The 26,592-nt window shown below is 49.1% G+C and overlaps 2 protein-coding genes and 1 long non-coding RNA gene across 4 annotated transcripts; 1 reads left to right on the top strand and 2 right to left on the bottom strand.

The window, feature by feature from the left end:
• Positions 1–1,653: 1,653 nt before the first annotated feature.
• LOC125517130 (uncharacterized) lies at positions 1,654–22,926 on the top strand. Of its 2 annotated transcripts, none has more exons than XM_087531134.1 (3): positions 1,654–2,315; positions 3,667–3,760; positions 22,672–22,926. In XM_087531134.1, the coding sequence occupies exons 1-2, from the start codon at positions 1,733–1,735 to the stop codon at positions 3,708–3,710; spliced, it is 627 nt and encodes a 208-aa protein (XP_087387260.1). In that variant the 5' UTR covers positions 1,654–1,732; the 3' UTR covers positions 3,711–3,760; positions 22,672–22,926. The 2 variants fall into 2 exon arrangements, with proteins under 2 accessions (XP_087387260.1, XP_048538275.2); XM_048682318.2 differs by having other exon boundaries at positions 1,654–2,465.
• LOC147963674 (uncharacterized) lies at positions 20,323–21,077 on the bottom strand. The gene has a single exon (XM_087529660.1). It carries the CDS (start codon positions 21,075–21,077, stop codon positions 20,328–20,330), a length of 750 nt encoding a protein of 249 aa, XP_087385786.1. The 3' UTR covers positions 20,323–20,327.
• Positions 22,927–23,162: 236 nt separating the features above from the next.
• Positions 23,163–23,986, bottom strand: LOC125517131 (uncharacterized). The gene is made up of 2 exons (XR_015609368.1): positions 23,486–23,986; positions 23,163–23,320 (listed from the first exon to the last, which is right to left on the bottom strand). It is a non-coding gene; the product is annotated as an uncharacterized LOC125517131 (long non-coding RNA).
• Between the last annotated feature and the right edge of the window lie 2,606 nt (positions 23,987–26,592).

The raw sequence follows: 26,592 nt of genomic DNA, 5'->3' as shown, positions 1-26,592 counted from the left end.
ACATACAAATTTATCATAATTTATGAACATATTCTTATTATTTTACTATGTTCGTATTATTAGTATGCCATTTTATATTATATAATCATATTTTTTTTGACGAAAGGTGGATTTTATTGACTCAAGATGAAGCATCAAGTGAATACAAACATAATGAATACACATCCGGTCTCTGCATAATTAGGATGCACACATCCAATACGAACACACACAGACCTGAACACGACGGCAAATAGCAAAATCATACAAGACGAAAGTTATGTCTTTGCAAGGAAAAAAAGAAAATGACCCGAAGCGATCAAATCAATGATCGATAAATTACAACAATGACCATCTATGCACCAACCATTTCTTGACACCACGGGATAACAACATTCTTCAATAGCAACGCCTTTCGTAAGGGAACAACGCTCAAGCGTCGTCGTCGCCGGATCCAACCACCAAAGGTCGGATTCTAGGTTTTCATCCCGAAAAACAAGTCTGAGCATATCCGAACAATGCCTTCAACAAGATCATGACAAAAAAATATCGCCATTGTCAGGTATAACCCACTCGAGTCAGACCATTGATTTTCACCCCGGAGCTCGAGACTGGGTAGACGAGGAGCACCACCAAATTGAAGTTAATCATGTGTCGTCACCACCACTTTTCCTTGATCCCAACAAATGGGTTGGTTTAGAAATCCCACCATCGTCACTGCAGCACCATATCCTCTGCATCAAGCCATTGTCCATGGATTGCATCGCAGCAATGAAAGCTAACTGGCTAAGGTGAGAGCCGCCAAAACCAATCGTGTAGCCTTCTGGCTGCATCCCACAACTTCGCTAGCATGAACCGTCGGTCGGTGTCACCACTGTCAGATCTGAAGGAGGAATCCTCTCAAATCAAACACGTGACCAAGACGTTCGTCGATCTAATCGGATTCGACCACCACAAAAGGGCATCGCCATTAGGAATCTGCAACATCGTCGAGAAACTACCCCGTGGCAGGTCAGCTGGGCCTACCACTGTCGATCCCAAGGCCCATAGATGGAACTGGCCATGCAGCTTCCATGGTCGTCATCGCTGTAGAAAAGACCCAGGGCCACTGACGTGGCTCCCGCGCTCTGCCATGAGCAAGCCCCACGGCGAGAGCCTCACTTAGCCACAACCAACGCATGCCTATATCTACGTTACTCTTTATCGTCGGTGATTGCTGTTCTGGTGCGCTAGTCCTATAAGGCCTTAGCACGACGACTTTCCGACTGTCTACTGCAATAAGTTTTGCCCGGCTCCAGCAAGGGAGGGACGATGATGGCAGCGAGCCTTCGGCTCGCTTCAATGCTTGTACTCGTTGCTATGTGGTCTATAGGTCTGAATGTAATTTTTATTATTTCTACTATTTGTTGCATGATTGAAGATGAATATATCAGAAGTTTTCTAAAAAAGAAAAATACGGAGTAATTTAGAACTGATTTATAGTGTACTGTACAATATACTTGTATTTTTAAAATTAAATAAAAAAGAACTTGATCACACTGCAGTGCAGAGAACGCTTTTATCTAATCTAATGTAATAAAGCTCTCAAAGTTTTCCCTGGAAAAAAACATTGCAGCTTCATTTTTTTGTTTTTTCTAAAAATAAAAAATATAGTTTTGGGGCTTCAATCCCACATCTGCACTTTCACTTTCCCCATTGCGGCTGCGCCCCACCCTAGACTCCGCCGCCGCCGCCGCCGCCGCCGCCTCCCCCCATGAGCACGCAGGACGGCGAGATGTCGGCCACCCTCCACCACCGCCCCCGCTCGCCGCTGGAAGACGAGGATCTGCTCCTCGAGATCCTCCTCCGCCTCCCGCCGCAGCCGTCCTCCCTCCCCCGCGCCTCCGCCGTCTGCAAGCGCTGGCGCCGCCTCGTCTCCGACCGCGGCTTCCTCCGCCGCTACCGCCGACACCACCGCCGCAGCCCTCCCCTCGGTTTCTTCCGCAACGACCTGCGAGGCATCTCCTACACGCCTGCCATGGAGGCCCCCGACCTTGTTCCCGCCGACCGCTTCTCCGTGCATCTCCACGACGCCGGCTACCACTTCCATCTCCTCAGCTGCCGCCACGGCCTCGTGCTCATCTCCCACTCGTCGCGGAACCAGGTCCTGGTGTGGGACCCCGTCAATGGCGACCAGCACCACATTGCCGCTCCCCTTGGGTTCGACATGAAAAGTACCCCGATGGACGGGGCGGTGCTTCGCGTTGCCGGCGACGCCCACCACTTCCGGGTGGTATTGGTGAGCTACAAACAGGAAGATGAACAGGCGATCGTCTCCATTTACTTGTCGGAGACCGGTGGGTGGAGTGATCTTATCTCAACGCCGGTTCCACTTATATTTTTGCGGAGTATCTTCATGGTCCAGCTTGAGTTATTGCGGTTCAGTAAACTTCCTGAAAACAACAACGCTGTTGTCTGTAATCCATTCGAAAGTGTCTATGCTCCAGGTAATAACATGTCATCAAATTCTGGTTATAACGAAATCATGTCTATTTTCAATAATTGGTTGATGGCCTTTCACGTCCTTTTGTGTTAAGCTAACAATTTTAAGTAGTGCTATATTAAGTGTTTCTTTTGCTGCTTGATGTCCTCTTCAACATATGGCGAATTTGTTATGTAGTGTTTCTATTCTGATGCTTGTGTGGTAGATTTATTTGCTGGTCGTGGTCTGGATTCACATATGTTACTGGTTGCTAATCTGCCAGTGTCCTTTATGCTTTTGATGTCACCAGTTCATCATTATGTTGTTTGTCAACAAATATGTAGCTTGCAATTTCACATTATCACATATTGGTATTTGTTGAACTATCTGGTTCGAGTCAGAGATAACAAACTGTCTTTATCAGTTTATTATGTGAATATCTATTCAGTAATATGATGAACACGAAGACTGGATCTTTTCCTTCCTGTAATTACTGAACTAGATTTCACTATTGCTGCCTGTTGACATATTCAGGAATTGTATACTGGTAGCATTAGTTCTGTGTTATAGTTTTTTCTTATGTTGAAAACAACTGCATGAAAAATTAGGTTGAACCAACTGAAATATCAAATAGTGCTCAATAAGTATATCTGGACTTTTAAATCTAGTTATATTTGTTCATTTGATATTGTTATTGGGCTAATATTCTTGAATTGGTAATGATGAATTTGTTGTAAATGAATGCATAATTGTTCATCTCATCTCTTGTTGGAGATTCCTGCTGCGAGTGGCAAGTCCATTTGTACCAATGAAGCACACAAAATGTTTTCATTTCATTTCTCAGGCTAAATATATTTTAAAGATAATCTCTTATAGTCAGGATCATGTTGGTTGCTATGATTTATTGGTATGAGCATATTTTACTGTTTCTGATATGGTGTATAACAATTTTATTAATTCTGGATAACATGTCTATTCTGACCGGCTAATAATAGCCTGAGTGCGTGTGTCCTTCATTTTCACAATATTAATCATAATGTACTGTTTCGTAATATTTAAATTTGATAGGCTGTGTTATTTTCTTTTCTGTTCCTAATGTTGTCAGAACTGAGTTATTTTCCCCAAATTACAGTTGTGAGTAATCTAAATATCTTGTTGATTCTACCTTGTATCTATTTAGCTTTCCAATTGAAGGTTATTGGTTGTTTGACTTTTTATGATTGCAGAAGCAGGCATTGGTGGTGCCATGGAGCTGATCAAGATAAGCTAGTATGATGTACTGGTTGAGCAAGCAAGCTTATCTTCTGAATTTATGTTGAGGTATATGAACTGTTCTTTCAAAAAACTGTACTTCTTTCCTTTGTACTGCCATTCCTCAAGTACTAAATTGCAAGTGAGGGCTCTGATATTTTCTCTACAATCCATTCCACAAATACGGAACCGCAAGAGAGGGCTCTTAAGATTTTCTCGACAACCCTTTGCTTAACTGTTGCCCACCTCGCCACCTCCTGTCATGCTTCCTTCATGGCAGGCTACATCTTGTTTCTTATCTCTAGACACTGCTTCCTCATCCCTTACTTCATCGTCTCTCCATTCTTTTCCTCATGCCCTAACTCACCTACGCCATCTTTTATCAGCTGATGCTTTAAACTCCTCCACTGGAGGTGCTCTTTCGCTTGCCTTTTTCCCTTCTATCCAGCTGCCTTTCTTTCAGTTTGCCACCTCCTTGGCACTCTCCAAGTTCCCTCTGCTAGTGCAGGTTCTTCTCCTCTAGCTCCCTAGATGACCGATGACTTGAACCCTGTCGTTGCCACCGGGCAACTCGCTCGCTCTCACGATCGATCTACCAGACGTGGATCAGCTCAAGAACTCAGAGACATGAAGTGGTTTTGCGCCGCCAACTAACTTGCGGCCTTTTCTGTTTTCTCTCTTATTCCCTGCGCAACAGCGCCGCCCGATCCATGCGCCACGCCCGCTCTCGACGTGCCATCCCACGACGAGCGGATCATGACCACGAGCGCGCTGCTACCGGCCCGCCGTGAACGGAGCACGACTCGGCCTCCTATCTTCTACGCAAATGAAACAAATGTGACGCTATGCAAAGCTGTCACGTATAATGAAAAACGGAAACTATACTATGTCTAAACCTGGGCTAGCACGACACATGTAATACCTAAGAAATCACCCCCTTGCGTCGTCCAGTTTGCACCTCGATGCCGATCCTCTTCTTTAGCTCCGTGGACTGAACTCTGCCCAGGGACTTGGTGAGCACATCAGCAAGTTGGTCTTCAGTGCCCACATACTCGATATCAATCTTTTCAGTCTCAACACAGTCTCGGATGAAATGATACCTCAAATCAATATGCTTGCTGCGATCGTGATGCACCGGATTCTTGCTCAGCGCGATCGCCGACTTGTTGTCCACCGGCAGCTTGACACTTCTCGTTTTAGTGCCTTGTATGTCAGCGATCAGTCTGCTCAGCCACACTGCTTGCATAGCTGCTGCGGCCGCCGCCACGTACTCTGCTTCACAGGAGGACATGGTGATGATCTTCTGCTTCTGTGATGCCCAGGTGATCAGGTTTCGCCCAAGGAAGAACACTGACCCACTGGTGCTCTTGCGATCGTCCAGGTCGCCACCATGATCGCTGTCACTGTACCCCACAAGCTGCGGTTCATCCCCTCCGCCTCGCTGGTACTTGCATCCATGATGAATTGTGTCGCTGATGTAATGCAGAAGATGCCTCACCGCGGCCATATGCTGCACTGTCGGCGCCTCCATGTAGCGACTGACGATCCCAACCGCGTAGGCGATGTCCGCTCGTGTGTTTGCCAGATAGCGCAAGCTGCCCACCACACTCCTGTAGTAGGCCACATCCATCGCCGGACTCCCGTCGCTGTTTGACAGCCGCAAGCGATTTTCCATCGGCGTCAAGCACGGCTTGCAGCCTGTCATCCCCGTTTGCTTGAGGATCTTGCGGGCATAGCTACTCTGGCAAAGTGTGATGGCATCGCCCTTCTGCTCGACCTCGATCCCGAGATAGTAACTCAGGGGGCCGAGATCACTCATGCTGAAAGTGCGTTGCATCTTCGCCTTGAACTTTGCGATCTCGCCGGCGTTGGTGCCCGTGGTGATAAAATCATCCACGTACACCCCCACAAGTAGGAGGGTGTCGCCGCTCCCGCGCTTGTACACAGCATGCTCAAGCGGGCTCCGCTCAAAGCCGAGAGCCGCGAGCGCACTGTCCAGCTTGATGTTCCAGACCCGCGGCGCCTGTCGTAGCCCATACAACGCCTTGCGCAACTTCAGAATAGCTTGTACGTTGTTGGTGTCGACGAAACCCTCCGGCTGCCGCACATAGACCTCCTCGGCCAGCTCTCCGTTGAGGAAGGCAGACTTCACGTCCATGTGATGAACGTGCCAGCCGCGGTGCGCGGCGAGCGCGACGAGTACGCGCACAGTCTCCATCCGCGCTACTGGCGCGAACACCTCCTCAAAATCAATGCCTTCTCGCTGCGCATACTCTTTATTAACCAAATGAGCTTTGTGCTTGATCACATCACCTTGGGGATCTTTCTTGATTTTGAACACCGATTTCAGTCCAATGGCCTGGTGTCCAGCTGGGAGCTCTGTCAGCTCCCAAGTCTCGTTGTCGCGGATGGCGCGCATCTCCTCTTCCATTGCCTTTCTCCGGCACCCCTCAGCGAGTGCGTCGTCGATGTTGCCGGGCTCCTCAGCAGCCAGCAGGCACAACCCACTGTACTCGATCTCGACCAGCTTGGCGTGATCCACCACCTCCATCATGCGAAAGCGGAGCGCCACCCCTTCCGTGTCGTGTGTCTCTCCAGTAGGAGGCGTCACGAACGGCACCGGCGATGGCTTCAGCGTGTATGGCTTGCTGGGCGTTGAGGGTGCGCACGACGTCGCTGGGGGCGTGTCCAGAGCGCGGTCGCTGTCGCCGCTGTGCTCGGTGTTGTCGATGGAGTACTCGACAGTAAAGGTAGCGGGCGTGCCCGCGGGCACTGCTGGGTCGGGCGCCACTTCCCAGTTCCAGGGACAATCTTCGTCAAAGACCACGTCGCGGGTGATGTGCAGCTTGTGGGCCGCCGGGTCGTAGATGCGGTAGGCCTTGCTGCCGTCCTCGTACCCCATGAACACCATGGGCGCCGCGCAGTCTGTTAGCTTGGTGATGCCCGGTCCCACCTTCACGTAGGCCGTGCACCCAAAGGTGCACAGGTAGGCGACGTTCGGGCGCCGGCCGTGCCAAGCCTCGTAAGAGTGACACCGTCCAGAGCACGTGCGGGCGCCCTGTTCAGGATGTGTACAACAGTTTTTACAACCTCACCCCAGAACTCATCGGGCACTTTCATGGCCTTGAGCAAGTTGCGGGCGGTCTCAACCACCATCTGGTTCCGGCGTTCCATGACACCGTTCTGTTGCGGGGAGTACGGCGCCGTCGTGTACCTCTTGACCCCATTCTCGTCGCAGTACGTCTTGAACGCGATGGAGTTGAACTCGCTGCCCCGGTCCGTCCTGAAAGCCAGGAGGTTCATGCCGCGCTCGCTCGACCTTGCGGAAGAACTTGAATGCCTCGTCCTTCATTCGAAGCATCTTCACCCACATATAGCGGCTGTAGTCGTCGACGATGAGGATGAAGTAGCGGTTGCCGCTTGGTGTAGCCGGCGTCACGGGTCCGCACAAGTCGCCGTGTACCAGCTCCAGACCGCGCTCTGCGCGATACGAGGACGCTCGTGGGAACGGCGTCTGGTGCATCTTGGCAAGGGTGTACCCATCGTAGAGCTGGTCCACCCGCGCGATCGGTGGCACACCAACGACCATGCCCTTGCTGTAGAGGTCGTGGAGCGCCCTGAAGTGCAGATGTCCGAAGCGTGCGTGCCAGCGCCACGCCGCGTCGTCGGCCTTAGCGAGGAGACACACCGGGCCCGTGATGTCAAGCTGCAGCGTGTATAGGCGGCTCCTGGAGCGCCTGACGCGCGCGAGCAGCAGCCTTTCCTGGTCGAAGATGCTCATCACGCCGTCCTCGACCACCGCCCTGCAGCCTACCTCGTCGAGTTGCCCGATGCTCACAATGCTGCTCCTCGGCTGGGGTATGAAGTACACCCCTGTCAGTGCACGGTGTGACTTGTTCCTGCAGTTAAACACCACGGTTCCACGTCCACGAATATCAACAGACAAGCCGTCTCCAAACCTAACCGTGCCAGTTGAAAGGATCGATATGGTTGACTAGAGGAGGTGGGGGGGGGGGGTGAATAGGCAACTACCAATTTTTAGCTTTTCTTTACCAAATTAAACTTTGCATCAAATTAGGTTGTCTAGATGTGCAACTAGGTGAGCAACCTATATGATGCAATAACAACAAGCAAGTAAGGGTAGAAATACTAAAAAGCTTGCACAAGTAAAGGTAAGAGATAACCAAGAGTGGATCCGGTGAAGACGAGGATGTGTTACCGAAGTTCCTTCCTTTTGAGGGGAAGTACGTCTCCGTTGGAGCGGTGTGGAGGCACAATGCTCCCCAAGAAGCCACTAGGGCCACCGTATTCTCCTCACGCCCTCACACAATGCGAGATGCCGTGATTCCACTATTGGTGCCCTTGAAGGCGGCGACCGAACCTTTACAAACAAGGTTGGGGCAATCTCCACAACTTAATCGGAGGCTCCCAACAAGACCACGAAGCTTCACCACAATGGAATATGGCTCCGAGGTGACCTCAACCGTCTAGGGTGCTCAAACACCCAAGAGTAACAAGATCCGCTAGGGATGAGTGGGGGAATCGAAAATCCCTTGGTGGAAGTGTAGATCGGAGCCTTCTCAACCACTCCCGAGCAAATCAACAAATTTGATTGGCTAGAGAGATAGATCGGGTGAAAATGAAGCTTGTAGTATTTAATGGAGCTTGAGCAATAAATGAAGCTTGGGGGAGGAAGAGGTAGGTGAGAAGGAAGAAGGGGACTCCCTTTTATAGTGGGGGCAACAATCCCGTTGCCCCCACCAACCAGCCCCGCACAGGGCGGTACTACCGCTGAGATGGGGTGGTACTACCGCCAGGACAACGGTACTGCCGCGCCAGCCAGCGGTACTGCCGCGCTGGGGAGACAAGTAGGGAACAGACCCAAATGCGGTACTACCGCGGTGGTAGGGCGGTACTACCGCGGTGGTAGGGCGGTACTATCGCTCCTGGAACGGTACTACCGCCACTACAACCGTGACTAGTGCCGCAAAACCCGACACAAGAAAAAGACCTCTCGAATCGAGGCGATAGGAACCAGACTGCCCAGCGGTACTACGGTAGTGGGGTCAAGGGCGGTAGTACCGCTGTGGAGCGGTACTGCCGCTTGTGACCCTTCGGCCGTAGTACCGCAGGCAGTGCGGTACTACCGCTGGGGCGCGCGCGAGAGAGAGAAGAAATCTCTAAAAGAAGCTGAGGACAAGGCGGAGGTGCCAGGCCCCCAGCGGTACTACTGCTGTGGAGCCACGAGCGGTACTACCGCTGTGGAGCGGTACTGCCGCTTGTGGCTTCTCAGCGATACTACCGCTGGGTGCGCGGTACTACCGCTTTGACCCAGCCAGGACAAGGAAGAGAGAGGAGAGATCTCTTCAATGGAAAGGAAATGCTCGGAGGGTGAGAAGCTGATGTGTACGTGATGATTCTACCCATGCAAAACCCCAGCGGACCCCCTCTTGATAGTACGGTGCCCTCTATGTAACTAGTCCACCGAGAAAGAAACGAAAGAGCTACACCGTCTTGAAATACACTCCGAGGGGAAGAAGGCGTCTCGTGCCAGGGGAGAATCTGTGAATAATTCAAAGCACAAGATTAGTCCGCAAACATGTTGTCATCAATCACCAAAACTACCTTGAGAGAAATATGCCGTAATAATCTCCCCCTTTTTGGTGGATTGATGACAACTAGGGATTTGCGCAAGGAAAAGAAATAAAGCGAAGAAAGCTAAGAACTACAAAATATAGACAGACTCCTCCAGAATGTGTGCACCAAGAGATGGCACGACACACACATTCGGATCAACACTCCCTTTATATTTTATAGTCCAACAATACTAAGCACAAGATATATGAGAGAAGAGAATAAACAGGACAAGCATGCATCTCATAATAAACTACAGTACTTTGAAATGACATAAGTAATAAGGTAGCGATAGGGAGTATATGTCTCACACCATATGTCTAGAACTAAGGTCTCACACCAAACCAAACCAAAGAAGGAACACACAAGAAAACACAAGACGACTCAAAGCACGACACAAGAAGCAAATCCCTACATCTCTCCCCCTTTGGCAGTGAGACACCAAAAAAGGGCATAGAGTGACACTACGACTCCAGGTGATGGGCGGAGGAAGATCTCGAACATCACATCTCTGCATCTTCGTCGTGGGTCGAAAACTGCTCGGCATCGGAGTCGGTCCAGTGGCAATTCTGATGAATCCAGTCCTCCTCTTCAGTGATCTGACCCTCAGACCCATTGGCAACTGTTGCTCCCATCTGACGCATGAGCTCCTTATGGCGCGTCCTGGCATGCTTCTCCGCCACATGAGTCATGTACTGACCATGGGACTCCATGCAGAAAAGCTTCTTCATCTTGCGCTTAAGCTTCTGTGCCCACGACGGTTCTGCACTAGAGGGGCCAAAGTCCTCCTCATGAGTATCAGTAGCAGCCTCATCCTCGGTCCCCATGGCAGCAGCAGCAGCAGCAGACGGGCCCCTTGTGGCAGCAGTAGCAGATGTACCCCCTGTGTGAGGCGCTGTCCAGTTGTCCTTCCTCAGACGCTTGATCTCATGAGAAACCAAGTCTCCAGTCTCTAGCAGCACTCTGGGATAAGTCTGTGCCCAGGCCCTCTCAATGAGCCTTATGATGAATGGACCATAGATAGGACACTTGCGTTCAGACACGGCAGATAGAAGTTCAGACCACATGACATGAGAGATATCCAGGCTCTCTCCAGTGCTTGCTTCCTTCTCATGCTGACAGAAAACGAGCATGTCCACGAGGTAAGAGTGGACCATATCCAGATTTCCGATCCGAGGGAAGAGAATCTCACGGAATATGCGATGAAGAATGTCCAGATACGGAGATAGCTCATAGGTCTTCTTCTCAGTTACTGGGTGAACCTTCACAGTGCAGTAGGGCCAAAGGGCTTGCTTATGGGTGGATGTAGCATTGCGGTGAGGACGGAAACCGACAGGAGTCTCAAGCCCGGTATCCACCACATCAAGTAACTCCATGAAAGCCTTCCACTTGACAGAAAGCAGCTTGCCATTGGTCATCCATGTCAGAGTCCTGTCGACATCCGTCCCAAGATGGACGGTGGCATAGAATTGAGCCATCAAATCCGCATTGAAATCCTTGTTGAATTGCATGATCCTGAGAATGTTCAGCTGAGTGCACATTTGAAGAGCTTCGCCAAAGTACTCCAGGTCCTTCTCCATAGCATCAGTGTCAATGGAGCGAACATCAACAAAAAGATTCTTCTTGGCCTTGATCACATCAAAGTAGATGGCAAAATGAAAACGGTTCCAGAATGGGCGGTTGATCAAAGTGGGTTCTTGGTCCACCGCATAGGGGTTGGGGCGACGCTTCTCCCAAATCTCCTTGTTGGTCATCTCAGTCACAGTCTTCCCTTTTGGCTTGTTGGCGGCTCGCTTCGATTGCTGAGGAGGTGGAGGAACACTTATAGATGCACTTGTTGGAGGCGGTTGGGTGCTCGAGGAACCACCGGCTAGCTTTGAGGTGCGGTAGCGTTTTGATGTGGCACGCCTGGGGTTGATACGGCAACCTTGCTGCTCGGAACGGTCATCACCTGGAGCCAAACACAAGAACACGCAAAACAACCAGAAAGAACGAGCATAAGCCAACAAACTCAACAAAAAGATCAAGATAAGGTAGGAAAATGATGGAAATTGGCATTCAGCGGTAGTACCGTGACCTGCCCGCGGTAGTACCGCCCCAAGCGATAGTACCGCCCCAAAGGGAGCGGTAGTACCGCTCTAGGTTAAGCGGTAGTACCGCTCCAAGAGGAGCGGTAGTACTGCTTGAGGCGGAGAAACAGCAGTTTCATATAGCACGAGGCGGTGAAACAGCGGATTCTTACTACCGCAGTCAGATCCGACACTACCGGCCTACCAAATTCAAAAATAATCCTACCAAACTCTAATCGAGATAGTCTAGTTGCCTTCTCCAACCAACTCAAGCCTAGATTTCGCCAAAAATCTAGAGATGCAACCACCATTGCTCCTAAAAAACAAGAACTAAAAAGAGACAAAACAAAAGAAAGAACAGGGGCAATACCGGCATCCATGGCAAGAGGACGAGGTGGGGATCGACTCCACCAGAGGAAATGGAGAGGGACGTCCCGGAGACGGAGATCCGCCGGAGCCCTCCCGCGGCGAGAGGAGGCTGGAGAGAGGAAGAGAAAAGAGGGGCGAAGTGAATGGGTATGGGGGAGAAGAAACCTCCCCTGCCCCGACTTAACCCCCTGGTCCCGTCCCTCAGCGGTAGTACCGCGCTGGGGGACGGTAGTACCGCTTATAAGCGGTAGTACCGCGCACCACCAGCAGTAGTACCGCCCAGCACGCCACGACAACTAAACAGACACGACTTTAGCTCGACGAAATGACAAAAACGGCAAGAGAAAAAACACACCAGCAAACGACCAAGACACACCTCTTCAAAAGAGGCGGTGGCCGAGGCCACCTATGTTTGAGTTAAAAGATATGACACCGCGAAGATTTTAACCTTGGGCCCATGACCAAAACTCGTCTTTTAAGCACAAGTGCCATCAACAATGGCTAAAGTGAAAGACCTGATCAATTTATGCATAATGGGGGGAGGGAGAGTTCATTGAAAGAACAACACTCCCCCTATGTTCATGCTTACACCTAAACTAGACACCAAATTGAGCGTGGTAGGATGTGCACGGGTTCAAGCCACATTGCTCGAATCAATGATATTTAGTTCATGCCTTAACTCGCGAAATCTTGCTTCATCCAAGGGCTTCGTGAAAATATCTACAAGGTTGTCATGAGTGTTGATATAGTTGAGCTCGATCTCTCCTCGCCTAATGTGATCCCGGATGAAGTGATACTGAATCTCAATATGCTTCGTCTTGAAGTGTTGCACTGGGTTGAGAGAAATCTTGATGGCACTTTCATTGTCACAACAAAGAGGCACTTTGTCACAAGTGACACCGTAATCCTTTAAAGTTTACCTCATCCATAGAAGTTGTACACAACAACTACCGGCGGCAACATACTCCGCCTCAGTGGACGAGAGAGACACACAACTTTGCTTTTTGGAAGACCAACTTACCAAAGAGCAATCAAGAAATTGGCACCCTCCGGAAGTGGACTTCCTATCCACTTTGTCTCCCGCCCAATCGGAATCCGAGTACCCTACAAGCTTGAAGTTTGATCCTCTTGGGTACCATAAGCCAAAGTTTGGGGTATAAGCCAAATATCGAAAGATTCGTTTGACCGCCATAAAGTGACTTTCCTTAGGTGCAGCTTGAAACCGTGCACAAATTCCCACACTCAACATGATGTCCGGTCTAGATGCACAAAGGTATAGCAAGGATCCAATCATGGAACAATATATTTTTTGATCCACCATTTTACCATTGGGATCTAAGTCAAGTTGGCACTTGGTGGGCATTGGAGTGGAGGCCGGCTTGACGTCACTAAGCTTGAATCTCTTGAGCATGTCTTGAGTGTATTTGGATTGATTGATGAAGGTTCCTTCTCTTCTTTGCTTCATTTCGAACCCTAGAAAGAATTTCAACTCTCCCATGGAGGACATCTCGAACTTTGAGGTCATGAGAGCGGCAAATTCCTCATTGAAAGCTTTGTTAGGAGAACCAAAGATAATATCATCAACATATAATTGGCACACAAACAACTCCCCTTTGACCTTCTTAGTAAAAAGAGTGGGGTCGATTAGCCCAACTTCAAAACCACGGTCTTGTAACAACTCGGTAAGGTGGTCATACCACGCACGTGGGGCTTGTTTAAGGCCATAGAGTGCCTTATCGAGTTGATACACATGATCGGGAAAGTAGGGATCCTCGAACCCGGGGGGTTGCTTGACGTAAACCAATTCATTAATGGGACCATTAAGAAAAGCACTCTTCACATCCATTTGTTGTAACTTAAAGTTATGATGAGAAGCATATGCAATCAACATGCGAATGGATTCAAGACGAGCAACGGGAGCAAAGGTTTCACCGTAGTTGATACCCTCGACTTGGGAGTAGCCTTGTGCTATCAAACGAGCCTTGTTGCGAATGATAATCCCATGGGCATCTTGCTTGTTCTTGAATATCCACTTGGTTCCAATGACATTGTGGTTCTCCGTTGGCCTTGGCACCAATCTCCACACTTTGTTGCGCTCGAAATTGTTGAGTTCTTCATGCATGGCATTGAGCCAATCTGGATCTTCTAGCGCCTTATAGACCTTGTGGGGTTCCACACAAGAGACAAATGCGTGATGCTCACAATAATTTGCTAATTGTCTACGAGTGCTTACCCCCTTTCTTAAGCTTCCAAGCACATTTGTCATGAGATGATCCTTGGTGGAGAGCTTGGAAGCAACCTTGGCGGCACGACGCTCTAATTCCTCCTCGGTGGTGAGTTGAGGAGCGGTTACTTGATCATCTTGAGCGCCGTCATGAACTTGTTCTTGATCTTGAACTTGCTCGGGGGAGAGAACTTGACCTTGGGCATCACTTGGTGTGTCAACACCGTCTTGAGTATGATCTTGCCCTTGGTCTTGTTCATGAGGTTGTGGGCCTTCACTTTGTTCTTCGGAAGCGTGTGGGCCTTGGGTTGGTGATGGCATGGGAGTTTATTGAGGACACGGTAAGCATGAGAGTTTGTAGCATAACCAACAAATATGCCCTCATAAGCTCTAGCCTCAAATTTAGACAACTGAACACCTTTCTTGAGAATGAAACACTTACACCCGAATACCCGGAAGTACTTGAGGTTGGGCTTGTTACCGGTGAGTATCTCATATGGAGTCTTGTTCAAGCCCTTGCGGAGGTAGAGCCGATTGGATGCATGACACGCGGTGTTGATGGCTTCGGCCCAAAAGTTGTATGGAGACTTGAACTTCGCCATCATGGTCCTTGCCGCATCCATCAACGTCCGGTTCTTCCTCTCCGCAACACCGTTTTGTTGAGGGGTGTATGGTGCGGAATATTGATGCTTGATTCCCTCATCACTAAGAAATTCATCCAAGGTGTAGTTCTTGAACTCGGTGCCGTTGTCACTTCTTATTGTCAAGATCTTTGCATTGTGTTGACGTTGTGCTTCATTTGCAAAGTCAATGACGGTTTATTGGGTCTCGCTCTTCCTCTTGAAGAAATACACCCACGTGTACCTTCAGTAGTCATCTACAATCACCAAGCAATACTTCCTACCTCCAAGACTATCGAATGATGGGGGCCCAAAAAGATCCATGTGAAGGAGCTTCAAGCGTCTCTTTGAATAAATGATAGTCGTGGGAGGGTGAGCCTTCTCATGTAGCTTTCCTTCGATACAGGCACTGCAAGCACGATCTTTAACAAAACTAACATTCGTTAGTCCACGGACATGGTCCCCCTTGAGGAGACTTTGCAAAGATCTCATATTGACATGGGCTAAACGGCGATGCCAAAGCCATCCCACATCAACTTTAGCCATTAGGCATGTCGCGGTCTTAGTGGGTCGCTCCGAAAAGTTAATCACATATAGACCGTTCTCGACATGCCCAACAAAAACTACTTTAAGAGTCTTGCTCCACAAGAGGGCCACGGTATCGATATCAAAAAAAGTGGCAAAGTCCATGATTGCAAGTTGACGAACGGAAAGTAAATTGTATGCAAGGGACTCAACAAGCATGACCTTCTCGATCGTGAGATCATGAGAGATGACCACCTTGCCAAGTCCCAATACCTTAGAGGATGAGGCATCACTCCACTCGACATTGGTGGGCATAGATGGAACTTTGTGCACGTCCACCACCAAGTTCTTGCTTCCGGTCATATGATTTGTAGCTCCGCTATTGAGCAACCATGATCCACCACCGGAAGCAAACACCTACAAGAAATCAATGCTTGGTTTTAGGTATCCATTTTGTAATGGGTCATTTGATGTTAGTAACAAGGGTTTTAGGAATCCAAATAGACCATTGAATGTACTCATGAAGAGAACCAACAAATTTGGCATAAACATGCCCATCACTAGCACGGCATAACACATAAAAAGGATTAAGATTGCCGGCTTTGTTGGGAGGGGTGACATTGCCCTTCTTGATATTGTTCTTCTTCTTCTCCTCGGGGGCACTCTCTCCCTCCCTCACAAAGGTTTGCATGAGGGGAGGAGGTCGTTTGGTCTTGTCATTCTTCTTCTTGTTCTTGGAGTCGGGCACGTACCCAACCCCTTCCTTGGCCACACCTCCCTTTTGGTTGATCAAGAGATTGTTGAGGTTCTTCTTGCCTTGTATGCAAGTCGCAAGATCTCTCTCAAGTTGCTCCTTTAACTTAGCATTTTCCTCAACAAGATGTATATGCTCACAACACGGGTTAGTAGCATTTGCATTATCAATTAAAACCATATGAGAAAAAGTTGCTTTCTCCTTAGTTAGCTTCACTTGGAGTTGATCATGAGACTCCTTGAGACTAGCGTGAATACCCTTTAAGGCCTTGTGGGCCTTGTCAAGTATATCAAACTCCTCTTTGAGTCTAGCAAGATCAACCCCGAGTTTGGCCTTCTCGGAATTTAGCACACGAGAAACAATGAGGGCATGATCATAATCTTTCTTTAACTTAGCATGATCAACGTTGTGTGACTCCTCAAGAGCCAAACGAAGACCACGCTCTTCCTCAAGAGCATTGGAAAGATCCGAAATCTCATCGGCATAGTCACGACTATGCCCTTCCATCTTAGAGATGGTGTCTTTGTGAGCCTCGATCATGTCATTGGCCTCACCCAGTTGTTCCAAGAGAGCAACAAAGTGCTTCTTGGATTTTCCCTTGAGTTTGCCCATAAAGGCCTCAAACTCGTTAGCCTCCACATTAGCTCCCTCAAGTTCATTAATGCTATCCGTTGGGGAAGGATGATTAATGATGGTAGTTTTGATGTTGGAGGTTACCTTGTTGGTGGCTTTAGCCATGAGGCACTTGGCGGTGATGCTCTTGTTGGGTGAGTCGAAGAGAGACACCCGTGACGTTGTTGCAATGGCAACGGAGGCCATGGCAACCGACTCATCATCTTCATCATCCTCATTGTACTATTCTTGCGCAACCAAAGCCTTGGGAGGAGTCTTCTTGGTGAAGTTGTTCTTGTTGGGGAACGACTTGGCCTTGTCCTTTCGGATGAGTTTGCCACCATTGTCTTCCCTCTTCTCATACGGGCATTCCGCAACGAAATGACTCACGTTGCCGCAATTGTAGCAAGTCCTTACACGTTGCATGCCCCTTGTGCCACTCGAGTTGTTTTTGCTAAAATTGGCCTCGAGTTTTTCTTACTCCAAAATTGTCTTGAAGCAAGTGCCATGTGTTCATGATATGCATACTTCGTATCTTCGGGGTTGCTCTCCTCTTCTTCCTCTTCTTCTTCCACGGTGAGCTTGGCCTTCAATGCAAGGTTAGGCTTCTTTGCCCGTTGAGAACGGAGCACCGCATTGTCGGCGGTCTTGTCCAAAATGTTCATGGCCACAAACTCATCCAACACTTCGCTTGAGGTCAAAGTGTGGAAGTCCGGTCTTTGACGAATGACGGAGGACATGGCCTTATGGTAGGGCATCATTGCCTTGAGGAATTTGCGCTTGATCCAATTGTCATCCGTGTCCTTACTCCCGTGATCTCGTAGTGAGACCGCGAGTTTGGTTACTCTTCGATAAAGCTCACGAGGTTCTTCATCTTCCTTCATCGCAAACTCATCGGCCTCATCTTGTACCACTTCATAGTTGGAGCGTTGAATGCTTGCGCTTCCCCGGTAGAGAGACACGACACAATGCCATGCATCTTTGGCCAAGGCGAAGGGACGAAGATGAGGTAGGTCTTTGGGTGGAATTGCATCTTGAATGATGAAGAGAGCATTCTCATTGAATTGATTGTCCGCGGCTTCTCAAGGAGTGAAGTTGCTTGGATCATGTGGATAGAAACCTTCTTCAATAATTCTCCAAAGGTTAGTGTTCATATGATTTAAATGACGTTTAAAGCGGTAAACCCAAGAATCAAAATCCTCATTTTTCACAATCTTAGGGGGAGGACCGGCATGATTCAAATGAGTGGAAGGAACCGGTCCACCATAAACAAGTGGTGGTTTCATATGGGCAAAGATGCCGGTGTCATTCTTGCCACTAGATGAAAGAGCCTTTTCACTACTAGCTTCCCCCTTGTCGGGGATAGCATCCGACACCTTGTTGGCGGGATCACCCACTTTCAACGGTGTGGTGGATAGTTTAAGCCCCTCAAGAAATTTAGTAAACATGCTTTCAACTTCGGTCGTCATGGAGGTTTTCAATGTCTCCAAGGCCACATTGAACTCCTCACGAGAGACCGAAGTTCCCCCATCTCCCGTAGACGAGATCGGATTCACACCGGAGTGTTCCTCCACACCGTCTACGGTATCAACCATACCCTTTGGACGGTAGTCCTTAAAAAAGAGACGAGGCTCTGATACCAATTGAAAGGATCGATATGGTTGACTAGAGGGGGGGGTGAATAGGCAACTACAAATTTTTAGCTTTTCTTTACCAAATTAAACTTTGCATCAAATTAGGTTGTCTAGATGTGCAACTAGGTGAGCAACCTATATGATGCAATAACAACAAGCAAGCAAGGGTAGAAACACTAAAGAGCTTGCACAAGTAAAGGTAAGAGATAACCAAGAGTGGATCCGGTGAAGACGAGGATGTGTTACCGAAGTTCCTTCCTTTTGAGGGGAAGTACGTCTCCGTTGGAGCGGTGTGGAGGCACAATGCTCCCCAAGAAGCCACTAGGGCCACCGTATTCTCCTCACGCCCTCACACAATGCGAGATGCCGTGATTCCACTATTGGTGCCCTTGAAGGCGGCGACCGAACCTTTACAAACAAGGTTGGGGCAATCTCCACAACTTAATCGGAGGCTCCCAACAAGACCACGAAACTTCACCACAATGGAATATAGCTCCGAGGTGACCTCAACCATCTAGGGTGCTCAAACACCCAAGAGTAACAAGATCCGCTAGGGATGAGTGGGGGAATCAAAAATCCCTTGGTGGAAGTGTAGATCGGAGCCTTCTCAACCACTCCCGAGCAAATCAACAAATTTGATTGGCTAGAGAGATAGATCGGGCGAAAATGAAGCTTGGAGTATTTAATGGAGCTTGAGCAATAAATGGAGCTTGGGGGAGGAAGAGGTAGGTGAGAAGGAAGAAGGGGACTCCCTTTTAAAGTGGGGGCAACAATCCCGTTGCCCCCCACCAACCAGCCCCGCACAGGGCGGTACTACCGCTGAGATGGGGCGGTACTACCGCCAGGACAACGGTACTGCCGCGCCAGCCAGCGGTACTGCCGCGCTGGGGAGACAAGTAGGGAACGGACCCAAATGCGGTACTACCGCGGTGGTAGGGCGGTACTACCGCTCCTGAAACGGTACTACCGCCACTACAACCGTGACTAGTGCCGCAAAACCCGACACGAGAAAAAGACCTCTCGAATCGAGGCGGTAGGAACCAGACTGCCCAGCGGTACTACGGCAGTGGGGTCAAGGGCGGTAGTACCGCTGTGGAGCGGTACTGCCGCTTGTGACCCTTCGGCCGTAGTACCGCAGGCAGTGCGGTACTACCGCTGGGGCGCGCGCGAGAGAGAAGAAATCTCTAAAAGAAGCTGAGGACAAGGCGGAGGTGCCAGGCCCCCAGCGGTACTACTGCTGTGGAGCCACGGGCGGTACTACCGCTGCGGAGCGGTACTGCCGCTTGTGGCTTCTCAGCGGTACTACCGCTGGGTGCGCGGTACTACCGCTTGTGGCTTCTCAGCGGTACTACCGCTGGGTGCGCGGTACTACCGCTTTGACCCAGCCAGGACAAGGAAGAGAGAGGAGAGATCTCTTCAATGGAAAGGAAATGCTCGGAGGGTGAGAAGCTGATGTGTACGTGATGATTCCACCCATGCAAAACCCCAGCGGACCCCCTCTTGATAGTACGGTGCCCTCTACGCAACTAGTCCACCGAGAAAGAAACGAAAGAGCTACACTGTCTTGAAATACACTCCGAGGGAAAGAAGGCGTCTCGTGCCAGGGGAGAATCTGTGAATAATTCAAAGCATAAGATTAGTCCGCAAACATGTTGTCATCAATCACCAAAACTACCTTGAGAGAGATATGCCGTAACACCAGTCATCGTCTCATTGAGCGTGGAGAACACGGCCCGGTCGCCTGTCATATGGTTGCTCGCGCCCGTGACTAGGTACTAGGCGTCGCACGCTGTCTGCACCGGGATCACGCTCTTCTCATTGAGGAAGACGTGCTCGCGCGCTGGCTCGACGTGGATCTGGGCGAGCCCGCAGCTCACCACCATGAGTAGCGTGGGTTGATCTTCCTGCACTTGGTTGAGGTTGGCCTCTTCCTTGCGCTGCTGCTTGGGCCTGGTGCAGTTCCGAGCCATATGGCCTTGGATCCCGCAGTTGTGGCAGTTGCCCTTGAAACGGGAGCTGTCGCCCGACGACCCTCGGCCGCCGCCAGGCACGCCGTCTCCGGGCGGCCACGGCCGTCGCCACGGCCATCGCCACGACCATCGCTGCGCGATGATCCCTCGCGTTGCTTGTAGCGCGCTAGCCACTGCTCCTTAGTGAACAGCAGGTTTCCACCGGTCTGCCCTGAGCTGCCGTGGTCATATTTCCTCGTCCGCTTTGAGGCAGCCTGTCAGATCCTCAATGCTCAACGTATCGAGATCAACGAGAGTTCCAATGGACAGGGCGATCTGCGAGTACCGTGGAGGCACCACGCGCAGGAACTTTCTTACCGCCTTCTCCTCGGTGACCTTGTCGCCGAGAATGTTCAGGTTGGTGACCATGGAACCGAGCCGCATCGCGAAATCGTCCACGGTCTCCCCGTCGCGGAACTCGTTGGTCTCGAAGTCTTGTGCCAGTGACTGGGCCTTGGCCGCGCGCACGCGGTCGCGGCCGATGCGCATGGTGGCGATCGCGTCCCACGCCGCCTTCGCAGTCGGCTTGACGGCCAGCGTGCCCACCATCTCCGGTGGCACCGCACCAAGGATGGCCTCCAGCGCCATACGGTCCTCGTGGAAGTCGACGTCGCCGTGCTTGACGGCGTCCCAGTAGCCTCGCGCCTGCAGCTTCACCTTCATCAGGAGCGACCAGTCGTTGTAGTTTGTCTTGGTCAACATCGGCCAGTTCGCCGATCCAGATTCCTGGATCACCTTGTGCACCACAGGCGTTGCCAGCTCGCGGCTGCGGATCATGCGGCTCCGCCCGCGTCGCGGGTGTGTGTGGGTGTGTGTGTGTGTGGGGGGGGGGGAGCGGGATGGTGATCGTGAACGGTGCGGCGGCAACTTCGAGGGTGACTTCGACCCTGACCTGTCGCCCTTCTCCGTCTGCACCAGCTTCTTGCCGCTGGCCATGTCTACAGGATCTCCGACGAAGCTCTGATGCCACTTGTCGTTGCCACCGGACAACTCGCTCGCTCTCACGATCGATCTACCAGACGTGGAATCAGCTCAAGAACTCAGAGATACGAAGTGGTTTTGTGCCGCCAACTAACTTGCGGCCTTTTCTGTTTTCTCTCTTATTCCCTGCGCAACAGCGCAGCCCGATCCATGCGCCACGCCCGCTCTCGACGTGCCATCCCACGACGAGTGGATCATGACCACGAGCGCGCTGCTACCGGCCCGCCGTGAACGGAGCACGGTTCGGCCTCCTATCTTCTACGCAAAGGCAACAAATGTGACGCTATGCAAAGCTGTCACGTACAATGAAAAACAGAAACTATACTAAGTCTAAACCTGGGCTAGCACGACACGAGTAATACCTAACAAACCCTTCCCCCTTTTGCGCAGAAGTTTGTTCCAACTTTATCAAGATGATAATGTTGTCATGTTAGGTGGTAGCAGAATAAAATACATCCTCTTTCTTGCTTCATGGATTTTTTTTTGTTTTGTTTTTTGCTGTTATGGATCCATCAGGTCACAGTGTAATTTATACGTTTTCCCCTCTTAAGTGAGTGCCAACTAATGATACCTGAGCATTTGTTCCATGCTTCCTTTATTTATATGGGCTTATAGCTATGCCGTTTCACATTGCTGATTATTTTGAACTGATAATCGTGAATTGTTGTACTACTATTCATCGTTTTGCTTGCAGTTAAGTTATTACAGTTTTATGGACAATTAGTCTAGTTTTAGGCAGTTTGCTTAAAAATTGTCTCAGCATATCTCTCATTGTCAGTCTAACTTGCACATGTAATTGGCCATTGTTCGGTCCAAAATCCAAACTATATATGCAGCTATGCTTTCTCTAGGTTTAGTTCTTCAATTTGATCACAGTAGATGTTTAACACTTTATATTAAACACATGATCGAAATGGCATGACTGGATTCATCATGAATACTGCTTTCATCATGAATTGCACCTTTTACTACTCCCTCCGGTCCATATTACTAGTCTTAGATTTGTCTAGATATGGATATATCTAACACTAAAACGTGTTTACATCCCGTATCTAGACAAATCTAAGACAAGTACATATTGTCACTAATAGTAGCCAAAGTATTGTTTTTAATGCTGTGCAAAGTTAAAAAAAATGACCACCTATTTTGGACCGAAGGACGTCTATTCGTCAATAAGAGATGCATGATCCCTTACTCGACACTTCTACTTCATGAATTTGATTAGATTCATCCACTAGTGACTAGCTAGCTTTTTTGGCATTTATAAGAAGAATGCCTGTGAGGTTTTTCTTATTTCCTACTCCATGAACCCCTTGTATGCCCACTGATATTTTAGCCTCTATTAGGACCAGATATAGCCAATAACTGATATTTTAGCCTCTGTTTGTGATATTGGTTTTGTCTAATAATGCTGTGATGATTCAACTTTGGCGATCTGCACAATGGTGAAGCTAATGTTTATTGCTTGAGTCATAGAGTCGCAGATATAAATTTGATGGCTTTTCCGTGTATGAAAATTGGTTTGACTGATGTCATAATTGCCCTGCAGGTATGAGAGTACGTTTCGGTGGCTGAGATGTAGGAGTGGCTTGTTTATGGGATGCGCACGGAAATTTACCCTTTATGTAGGGATGCAGTGATCAGCTGTGAAGTGAAGTCGTAGGAATGAATCACTTATTTTGCTCAAACCCGTCTTGTTATCGAACGCAGTCCATTGCCCAACTGACATGGAAGACATCAGATTTGCTTGTACTAAACAGTACCTTTGAGTTGATCTTGCTTGCTTGCATTCCGTGTGTTCGTATTTTCACAGTTTCTTGTGATTGATTTTCCATGTTGTATCTGGCGGGGAGAATCCCGTGTCAAATTTCTGCATATGTCCCATTTTGTGTGTTTGTTTTTATCTGGTTCTGACTAATCAAAGTTGAGTTGCTTGCTTTCACCAGGATTCAGGGAGGCTTGTATGAGATTGCTAATGTTTGAGTTCTTTTATGTGTTAACCTCTTATGAAGTGAACATGCCACTTTGAGATTTGCAAAATTTCACACAAGTGATGCGCCGACGCGCAGAACACATTTTATTGATTGGTTCGGCAATCACAGCCGTTCAACATCTCCTTATTTTGCAGGTTGCTTGGCGTTAAACATGGCCCCACCTCTTGAAGCACTCAACTTTACAATCCGCAACGCCTTCTGCATCTACACAATGGCCAACGCGAGCACAAGATCATCGGCTAGAACAGAGGATTCTTCTTTGTGTCAACAGAAAAAAGAGAGACCATGTATTGCATCGATGTTCAGGAGAGTTCATCCATAAACGGAGCAAAAATGCAATGCAAGTAAGGTGATCCGTCGTCGTCTTACCGGTCGGCGCCACCGACGGGCCGCAGGCGGAGTCGGTGCCGCAGACCCAGCAGCAGGCGGCGAGGCTCTCCTCCCTGTAGCCCACGTCCTTGCATTTCTCGACGCAGTCGACTTTGCAGATCCATCCGCTGCGGCTGCACCCGTGGTGGCAGGGCTGGAAGCACTCGCAGAAGGACTTGGCGGCCGCCCGGCGGCACTGACATGACGAGGAGCACGCACAGGGCGGCAATGGCGGCCGCCCTCTTCCTCGCCTCCATCCCCTTTCCTTTGGACGCACAAGCTATGGGAAGAGAGGAGAAAGGGAGCTGCTGTGGAGTGCGAAGTTGTGAACGGATGAGTGTTGGGATTCAGCCCTTGTCCCTTGTATGGGTGCGTGATGTATGGGTGGTGAGAAGATACACGTGTTTCACGCCGGTGCCACGTTGTGTCAAATGTTCGGCCCGGCTGACAACTGGTTTGGTGGGGACGGTAAATGTAACTGGCACAAGGACATCAATTGAAAATGGCATATGTAAAGTCTTTTTTTTCAAGAAAACTTCCGATCTATTCATTTTCAATCTATGACATATGCCGGTACAACGAACACCAGAAATAATAAAAATTATATCCAGATCCATAGACCACCTAGCGACGACTATAAGCACAAAGATGATTATTTTTTGGTAGTTGGCAACTGGTTCAGTGGGATGGTAAATGTAGCTCACGTTACACCATGATTTTGAAACAACTCATGTCAAGACGAGGTTTAGTTGGCAACCGCCTCGGTGGGGATGGTAAATATAGTTGGCACCATATATTAATTTGAATGGTGGTAAATGTAGTTGACACCAGGATATTAATTTAAACGAAATATGTAAGTGGCAACCATGTGGCAGATTGCAAAACTGCCACACCCTTCCGATCTCCTTCCTTTCCTGCACGTCCTCGCTATCTCTCTCCTTTCCTCGCGATCTCTTTCCATTCCCGCACGTCCTCCCGATCTCCTTCCTTTCCCGCTCTCCTGATTTCCTTTCTTTCAATCACCAGTTACGGCCCCACGCGCCTTTCAGATTTTTGGGATTTGATCTCTGGTTTGTAGGTAATCAACGAAGAGAGCCAACCATCTCACCTATGACCCTCATTGTTGAACAATCTAAGAAAAATACTGTTTTTGACATGTTTTGCCTTTAATATTTTATCACTGAAAAACTTTTGTTTCACCTATCAAACCTGACACATAAACTTTTTTCGTGGTAAATTCTCCATCACCATCACGATAAATGACGCACCACCAACATGATAACTTTTGTATACCACACGGTACATTATGTGTAAGTAGCATGGTCATAAGCATTGAAGGCGTGATAACTTTGGTGAAAGCATCATGGTAACTTTGATCATTGGGGAGAAATTTGTTGAACCCCGGCCCCGGGTAATTTCTATAAATAGCACGATAACATTCACGCCATAGACCTGATAATTTAGATACAGACGTCATGGTAACTTTAACCATTGTGGAAGACAAATGTGAAAATATACCAGATAATTTATGTGTAAATAGATGGTAATATACGCAGCGCACATCTGATAACTGAGGTAGAAACACCATGGTAACTTTGACCATAGGGATTTTTTTTGAAAAGATACTCCGGTATCTTCTGTGTAAATAGCACGGTACTATACCTCCCTCCCCTGGTATTTTTATGTGTAAATAGCATGAAAACATATGCACCGTGATAACTAAACACCATGATAAGTTTTTGACCCGTGAGGGGAAATTTTGCTGAAACATATCCTTGATAAATTTTGTGTAAATAGCATGATATTTTAAGCACCGCGGGCTTGATAGGTTACCTAGAATCACCATGATAACCTTTTGTCCCGGGGAAAAGTTGTTCAAAACATCTCCGATAATTTTTGTGTGAATAACATGATAATATAAGCACCGCATAACCAATAAGTTACAATATAAACATGATGGTAATGTTTTACCAAAGGAAAACAAGTTGTTAAAAACATACACTCGCCTCGCGAGGCCTCTTAGATGAACACAACACATGATGTGCCACAGAAAAGCCACATAATGTTTAGTGTCATGAGGAGGCACATGTGCTCGTGGGTTGGCCCAGAAAAATGGCCCACTTTGACCCGCTATAGGCGTCATAAGTTACGCAAAAACATCGAAAAAGTTATGAAAAAAGTTACCGAAACACACCCAGGTTTTTAGGTGGAGGCACAATGCTCCCCAAGAAGCCACTAGGGCCACCGTATTCTCCTCACGCCCTCACACAATGCGAGATGCCGTGATTCCACTATTGGTGCCCTTGAAGGCGGCGACCGAACCTTTACAAACAAGGTTGGGGCAATCTCCACAACTTAATCGGAGGCTCCCAACAAGACCACGAAACTTCACCACAATGGAATATAGCTCCGAGGTGACCTCAACCATCTAGGGTGCTCAAACACCCAAGAGTAACAAGATCCGCTAGGGATGAGTGGGGGAATCAAAAATCCCTTGGTGGAAGTGTAGATCGGAGCCTTCTCAACCACTCCCGAGCAAATCAACAAATTTGATTGGCTAGAGAGATAGATCGGGCGAAAATGAAGCTTGGAGTATTTAATGGAGCTTGAGCAATAAATGGAGCTTGGGGGAGGAAGAGGTAGGTGAGAAGGAAGAAGGGGACTCCCTTTTATAGTGGGGGCAACAATCCCGTTGCCCCCCACCAACCAGCCCCGCACAAGGCGGTACTACCGCTGAGATGGGGTGGTACTACCGCCAGGACAACGGTACTGCCGCGCCAGCCAGCGGTACTGCCGCGCTGGGGAGACAAGTAGGGAACGGACCCAAATGCGGTACTACCGCGGTGGTAGGGCGGTACTACCACTCCTGGAACGGTACTACCGCCACTACAACCGTGACTAGTGCCGCAAAACCCGACACGAGAAAAAGACCTCTCGAATCGAGGCGGTAGGAACCAGACTGCCCAGCGGTACTACGGCAGTGGGGTCAAGGGCGGTAGTACCGCTGTGGAGCGGTACTGCCGCTTGTGACCCTTCGGCCGTAGTACCGCAGGCAGTGCGGTACTACCGCTGGGGCGCGCGCGAGAGAGAAGAAATCTCTAAAAGAA

This window comes from Triticum urartu, chromosome 6A, assembly GCF_056163025.1.
Source record: "Triticum urartu cultivar PI428250 chromosome 6A, HENAU_Tu73, whole genome shotgun sequence".
In the NCBI taxonomy this organism is placed as follows: domain Eukaryota; kingdom Viridiplantae; phylum Streptophyta; class Magnoliopsida; order Poales; family Poaceae; genus Triticum; species Triticum urartu.
Note: the sequence above shows the minus strand (reverse complement) of the source record. Positions and strands in the feature narration are given on the sequence as shown.